Raw genomic sequence first — 7,133 nt, forward strand, 5'->3', positions numbered from 1 at the left:
GTAGTCAGTGAGGAGGTGATGAAGGTGATTATCAAAGAGGTATAAAAGGTGGTTGGTGGGCGACCAAACGCTGTATAAGTAGTACGGTAGGTAAGCGGCGAGACAGGTAAGCAGAGGTATTATTATTTAGGTAGGCAGTGGTTGCAATTGCTCATTGAGCAGTTGGCTACGTGTCTGGAAGAGACACCCAAACGAGAAAAATGGTGGCGGGAGGAAAACGCCATCAAAATCCGCTTCGGCTGAGAGGACCAGCTAGGGCCCGGGAACTGCTGCAGCTGCTGCTGCTGAGTAGGAGATCTGAACGAGAGAGAGGCACACTCCACACAAAAGTGCATTGGCCCGAGGACTGCTCTGCGACTGAGTGTTTCTATCTGTGTTTGCTCTTTCACTTCAGCCTATTCTCGGTGGTGAGCTCGTTGAGAAGTGGCGGCTGGCCGAGCAGACTCTCTCTGCCTTCGCAGCAGAAGCAGGCCTCGAAGGCGGGCAGCAAATGACACCTGCACTGGCAGTTACTGCCTGACCGATGTGGTGTGTGGAAACAGTCGAAGTTAGATTGCTTGCTGATTACTTTAAAAACTCAGAGAGTTGTAGTTCAAACAATATAAATTTAAATGGTCCAAAAAACTGGCAGTTTTAATTAAATTTGGCAATGGTTTCAGGCAGTGAAAAGCAATTTCCCTTTAGGCTTAAGGCTTCTAGACAGGAAAACACTTTCAGAATGGGAGCTCTTGTGGCGCAATCGGCAGCGCGTTCGGCTGTTAACCGAAAGGTCGTTAGTTCGATCCTAACCAAGAGCGTTTATGATTCTTTTTGGAGTTTTTAAACACGCCATTCGGAAGAGGAAGGTCGCCGGAACATTTTAGCGAAAACAGAATTGAAAAAACTTGAATAGTTTTTGAGATATCGACTTTTGAAGATGATGAGGTTCAAAACAAGCATTTGCTTTTCTGTTTACGATGGTGCATGCGTAGATAATCTCATTACTTTTGTATTTTTTATAAACCCCAGCCAAAAACGAAGATTCTAGGAATATTTTAGTGAAAACAGAATCTCAAAAACTTGAATAGCTCTCGAGATATGGACGATTTAAAACTAGGGGATCTTCGGGTGTTCCATTAATAGATTTTGACTGACGCAAGTATAGACGCTCCACAAACCTACTCTTAAACTTCCCCCCACAACTACATCTACACTCACAACTAAACCTAAGCATTACATTTCTAGCAAATCTGCTTGACCTCGCCACCTTGCATCGTGAACCGCTAGGGTTTCGCAATAACTTAACCGGCGGCTCACCAGACATCGCTTGTACACTTTAAACATCCGCCGCCTCATGCAAGCGTTCCCTTTTTGCATTTTTAACACGCTCACCCAAAAAGAAAAAGGCCCAAGGAACATTCTGGCAAAAGGAGAATTTAAAAAACTTCAATGGTTTTTGAGATATGGACAATTGAAAACAAACAACACTTTTTTGCTTTAAAGTGAATACATGCGGTACTTTTTCTGTGCAGATGGGTGAAAAAAAGTAGATAGTTAGGCATTGTCCGGTACTACTACCACAACACTTACATGATTTGAAGCCGTATTTGTCAAAACTTTTTCAGTGTGGACAGCTTTTTGTTCAACATTGTCATAGATTGTACAAATGTGCTCAATTTGCTTGCTCAGCTGTCAATCGAGCAAATGTTTTGCATTTTTCATGCACCATTTCAGTAATTAATTCATTATAGTCATTATTTACTCGCACTTGTGCGGCAAGTAAATTATTTCGTTTTTCTGGGTCTTTTTCGGCTCTAGAAGAATACAAAGTTTTAAAAACAGATGACAGCTGCTAGGGGTCTTACCTGATCTGCGCACTCAATACGCAATCTTGAAGTTTCATAAACTCCAATTGTTCGGAGTTGTATTCAATCAAATGTTTTTTTATAATGTCTACAATCTCATTGCTGTGTAAGAAAAAGAAAGAAAATAATGTATACAGTGGTTGCTGAATGGCTAAATGCTTACATTTGACGTATAAGAGCAAAATCGGTTGGATTTTCTTCCAAATCCGTCCTTTTGGCGTATAACTGCATGTCTGCAAGCAAAAAATGTTTTAAAAAATGATGGATTTTTTACACTTATTAAATAATTGAACTTACATAGGTTAAGCACTACTAGATAAGAAAATTGCATATGCTCCTTTGCAGTTTCGAAAGCTTTAAAGTCTTGATTCTGAGTTAAAGCGGAGTTCACATCTGTTGAGCTACGGGAATTTTCTCCCGTTTGGTTAACATTGTTTGACTAAAAGCAAAAAATGACAATCAAATGAGTTAAAATTTGAATCTGGTACTTACTGTCATGGTCAAGAGAGTGAAAGGTCAAGAGAGAGTGAGAGATGGAAAGAGATGGAGGTTAAGTGCGGTGAGATGCGAGCGATCGAGAATGTGGGCAAAACAAGTGGACGAAATACGAGCAGTCAGCACTTGAGCAGTGACTAATGCACAAGAAATAAAGGGATGACGTAAGCGTGAAAATAAAAAGTCAACTAGTGTCGGCTCAATTGGAACAGGGTCTTCCGGAGCGGACAAACTGCCTGTATGGAGGTGGTAGGGAGAGTGCTGGTCTCTTTGTGGTTTCACCAGGAGGTCTTTCACCAGGAACATGCAGAAGCTGTGGAGCAATAGTTTTCTTCGACGTTTACTTTGGGGTATCAGAGGGTGAAAGAAGAGAATGACAGTTGGTGTGCTCGGTGTGTCGTGGTGAGACGATGATGGTGGGAAGGAGGGCCCCGGAAGCACTGCCCAACCAGGCGGCGGAAGTTGGGCGTAAATACAGCGTGAGTGGCAGCGCTGCACTTTGTGAAAGACCCGCATTGACTATACCGTCGACCAGCGTCGCCGGTATAAAAGCATTGGAGGTATAGCCGTCGCACCCGCTCCACTGTCACTCTCGTTCTCGCGTCTTCTATCTGAAGGAAGAAGATTTACCTTCTTTCCTCTACTCGTTTGCAAGTCCACCGCAGACTTTGTCTTCAACACCAACAGTCGTTCCACAGAACACCCTACATCAACTGACCTTTACTCGTCAGTCAACTTTGTCCACCGTAGCCCTGCATCGCACCTGTACAACATATGTAAGAAAAAAACTCAGCACTCGATCATTAAAGGCTCAGATTTCGCGAGCTGTTGTTTACTCAAGTGACTCTGACTCAACGTTGAAGCAACTAGCCATGGCTTCTTCATCGAACCAAGAAATTTTTGTCATTGAGGTTTCTTCAGAGGAAGATACCACTGGAGCTGGTGTTGAGGTATCAGGCAACCTCATTTCTACCCCAACTCAAAGCAATGGCGGCGAAGAAGGGCTTGATGCTCATCGTGAAAGTCTGGAAGCAATGTAAGTAGTGACACTAGTCTCTTTGTGACATTGTCTTATTACGTTTGATTTGCAGACTAATGAATATCCGAAAAGAGAACGCAAATCTTGATTTTATGAATGAGACTATGAAATCCATTATTAAAGAAAATGACGAGTTCGAAGAAAAGCTCGTCAATTTGGAGAAGCAGGCTCTCCTGTTAGACTCGAAAAGCATTGCCATTTCAAAACTAGCGAAAGAATTGAAAAACCAATCTACTCGACTGGAAAAGCAAATTAAAGTAGCTATCGTTGGGGTGATCATAGTGTTTATCGTTTTCATTCTCGGTAAGTCAATTTTCAGGTGGACAAAATATGAAAAAATTAATTAAATTTGACCTCTTTCTCTCTTTTTCTTTGTTTTAGAATACATTCTGGGATAGCCTAACCTACACAATAATGTGGATCGCAGCAAACATCATCACTTGAATGCTCTTTGATCCAGCTTCTTCCAGCCAACAGCACCACAGCACTCACGGGAGCACTCCCTCACCACACCCAGTGGATTGTGAGTCCTCTGTGAAAGGCAGTACAGTTTTCCTTAGTTGTATCGTTAATCGACAATATATACATATTTTTATCAATAAAGATCCAATTCAACATCTCAATCATCTGTCCGGTGTGTGTGTGTGTGTAGCCTTTGTGTACAAAAAATTTATATGACACATATAAATCAGTACAGTAGTGATCAATCAAATACAAAGAGTGCCCAGTTTACCACTTGGCAGTGTAGAAGAAGTAGGCGGCGGTAGTTGCAGCACTGAGGAGTCAAAGAACTGATGCGGCACCTCAATGACGGCGTTCTGGTACGGCTTTGCCGAGCTGGAGGTTTGAGGATGCTGAACGACGAGGAGGCCACGTCTTCCGCCAGCAGCGTTTCCCAGCACAACCACCTGTTGATTCTTGGCGAGGAGCAGGCGCTTGGAGCTGGGGTCCACGTAGTCGGCGCGCATTGTCCTCAGCTGCGGAAAGTGGCATTTAAAAGTTCCTGTCAAACTAGTTAAAATGGAGTACGGTCTGGCGGGCGGCAGCGGCGGGGGCGTGTGCAAGTCAATGCCAAAGAGGGCGCACGTCTCGCGGACCATGTTAAAGTCGCACAGCTCAACAGCGGCAGAGTTTGAGGTGAGAGGTGCTACTGCTACTGAAGATTTTAATGCTTCAGAAGGTGGTGAAAACTGAAGAGAGGAAGGCGGTGGAGGAGGTGGTGCTTCTGCAGACAGCTGTGACTGCTGAAGTTGATGGTAAATATGAGAGTGAATTTGGTGCTGAGGTGGCGGCGGCGTGCCGGTGATCGGCTGAGGACGAGCCGGTCTGTGGACGTTAAAGACGTTAGCCGGAGATCCAGGGATATTTGTCGTCATCGCCGAAGCCACCGGGTACTTCTTTGTCAAGCTGTTAAAGTGAAGATGATGATTCTGCTGCTGCTGCTGATGAGCAAACTTCTGCGGCCATTGTTGTGGCTGATTCCTTCTCTCCCGCCACGCCCTCCAAGCCGTCTGAATGGTGGCCGCAGCGGTCATCCGCCGCTCCGTCCTCACCAGCTCCAGCTGCTGGCGGGCGCTCTCGCTGAGGAAGATGTGCTTCTTCCCGAGGACGGCACTGACGGAGGCGGCGCTGTTGGCAAAGGCGCCCGCGTCGAGGGCCAGCGCCAGCCGCCGCCGCTCAAAGGCCGCCAGAATGAGGCGACAGTCGGCGGGCAGGCGCTCCTCCTCACCGGTGGTGGCGGTTGCCACCTTTTTGTTGGGGAGCAGCAGGCGCGAGGGCGTCACCAGCAGGCGGTACCGGGCGCTGAAAGCCTTGAAGCGCATTCGGTGCGGCAGGCCGCCGGCCATCAAATTCACTGTTTCAAGAATTTGCAAAGCGCGCACCTGACGGGCGACGGAGGAGCGTTCAAAGAGGCCCGGTCGGTCGTGGTCGTTTAGTTTAATGCAGCGAACAAAGTGCGGTCGGGCGTGCACTAGCGTTCGCAGGAGGTTGTCTAGGCGATTGTGAAAGTCGGCGGTCAGGGTTGTTGGTAGTTGCTGATTAGCTGATGAGCCATTGTGGTTGTGCGAGGTGGCCGGAGAGTGTGAGGCCGTGGGGGCGATGCGAAACTTCAGTCCTCGAGGAAGGACGCCCTGTTTGGCGTTGCCGGTAGTTTGAGCACTGCCGCTGAGCTGAGTCAGCTGCCGCAGCTCCCCGCCAAAAAGGTGGCTGACAAAGCCAAAGGAGCAGTGCGACTTGTGGAAGACGGCGACAATGTCGTCGCAGAGGCGGTCAGAGTTCGCCTCCAGAAAGTGGCTCGTGTCGTAGATCACGTCGGCCACAAAGTGACGAATGCCAAAGTAGCGGCTTAGCTGCTGCTGCTGTTCTTGACCTCGGTCCTTAACCTTGGTCAAATCGGCGGCCACCTCAAAGTATCGCGGGCTGCCGTAGTGCTGCGCCTTGATCTTCTCTACCAGCGCCTCGGGGCTGCTGCCGCCACTGCTGCTGCTCTTCCGACACTCTCCGTCTAACAAACTGAAGAGGCCGGTTCGCTGAAATGAAAACAGAAGAATCAGTACTTAATTCAGCAACAACCAAATAGGAAACCACCTACCAGAGAGGAGATAAAGTCAATGCAGGGAACGTTGTCGACAAAGTCGATCTCAATGTCGGGGCGAACGCCCTCATCCCGACACGACTCGATGCTGGCCTTGAAGATGTGCGTATTGTAGAAGTGCTGCATCGTCTCGGCGCACAGGTTGATGCACAGCTGCTCCAGGCGGCTTAGCTGGATTGAAAAACAATAATTAAAATCAGCAACCCGATCAAAATAAAACTCACCCGTCCGTCCTCAAAGCCAAACATGTCGAGGATGCCGATGAAGCCGTCCATGGTGGCGTAGCGGACGGCGCTGTTGAGCACTGCCATCGTCCGGTAGGACTTGCCGCAGGCGGAGCCGATGCTCGACGCCGGCGCNTTGCATCGTCTCGGCGCACAGGTTGATGCACAGCTGCTCCAGACGGCTTAGCTGTGTGTTGGAGTGCAAAATACGAATTAGAAATCAGTAATCTTAATGATAAAACTCACCCGTCCGTCCTCAAAGCCAAACATGTCGAGGATGCCGATGAAGCCGTCCATGGTGGCGTAGCGGACGGCGCTGTTGAGCACTGCCATCGTCCGGTAGGACTTGCCGCAGGCGGAGCCGATGCTCGACGCCGGCGCCCCGCCATTGTTGTGGCTCCCTTGATGCAGATTACTTCCCGTCTCGTGGTTGGCAGTATTGTGAATCGACTCGTTGCTCTCGGAGCTGGTGGTGCCGCAGGAGGAACCGATTCGTTTGGAGGAGTTCGCCCGGCGGATGATGGTGGCCACGGTGCGAATGTACAGCGCCTTTGCCAGTGAGTCGCGAACTGCTTTGGAGCTGGCCGTCGTTCTCCTCGAGCGGACCGTTTGAAGTCCACTGGCTGATTTTGAAGATCCAGAATAGGTCACTGTGGTGAGGCCCTTGTAGAGGGTGGTACTTGAGACACCCAGCAGATTGGCCACCGCCTGCAGCTCCTTCTTCTGTCCTGAAGAGCTTGTTGGCTCGTTAAAGTCCAGCTGAGTGTTGTGCCTGTGCTGGTCTTTTGAGCTACTTTGTTCCTGTTGGTCGAACTGAATGTTGCCCAGAAGGAGGACGGCGGCGAGGACGCGCACCACATCGAGGAAGGGAATGCCCAGCACTGAAAGGCAGGACTTCCACGCCTGAAAGCGAGTCACGTCCTGGTGGTGGTAGT

The 7,133-nt window shown here is 48.6% G+C and overlaps 1 protein-coding gene and 1 non-coding gene across 2 annotated transcripts; one reads left to right on the plus strand and one right to left on the minus strand.

The window, feature by feature from the left end:
- The first annotated feature begins 724 nt into the window (after positions 1–724).
- TRNAN-GUU (transfer RNA asparagine (anticodon GUU)) lies at positions 725–797 on the plus strand. Its single transcript has one exon. It is a non-coding gene; the product is annotated as a tRNA-Asn (tRNA).
- Positions 798–1,569: 772 nt separating this feature from the next.
- On the minus strand, positions 1,570–7,122 carry LOC108381468 (myosin-IIIa-like; the record flags this gene model as incomplete). The annotated part of the gene is made up of 10 exons (XM_017637887.1): positions 1,570–1,668; positions 1,742–1,793; positions 1,845–1,946; positions 2,008–2,077; positions 2,142–2,283; positions 5,235–5,738; positions 5,784–5,909; positions 5,972–6,145; positions 6,445–6,926; positions 6,993–7,122. Coding segments are annotated over 10 exons (1,881 nt in total), but the record flags the coding sequence as incomplete, so codon positions are not given.
- Between the last annotated feature and the right edge of the window lie 11 nt (positions 7,123–7,133).

The sequence above is a fragment of the Rhagoletis zephyria genome, unplaced genomic scaffold (genome assembly GCF_001687245.7).
Source record: "Rhagoletis zephyria isolate East Lansing unplaced genomic scaffold, Rhagoletis_zephyria_1.1 Rzeph_scaffold_22678, whole genome shotgun sequence".
In the NCBI taxonomy this organism is placed as follows: Eukaryota; Metazoa; Arthropoda; class Insecta; order Diptera; family Tephritidae; genus Rhagoletis; species Rhagoletis zephyria.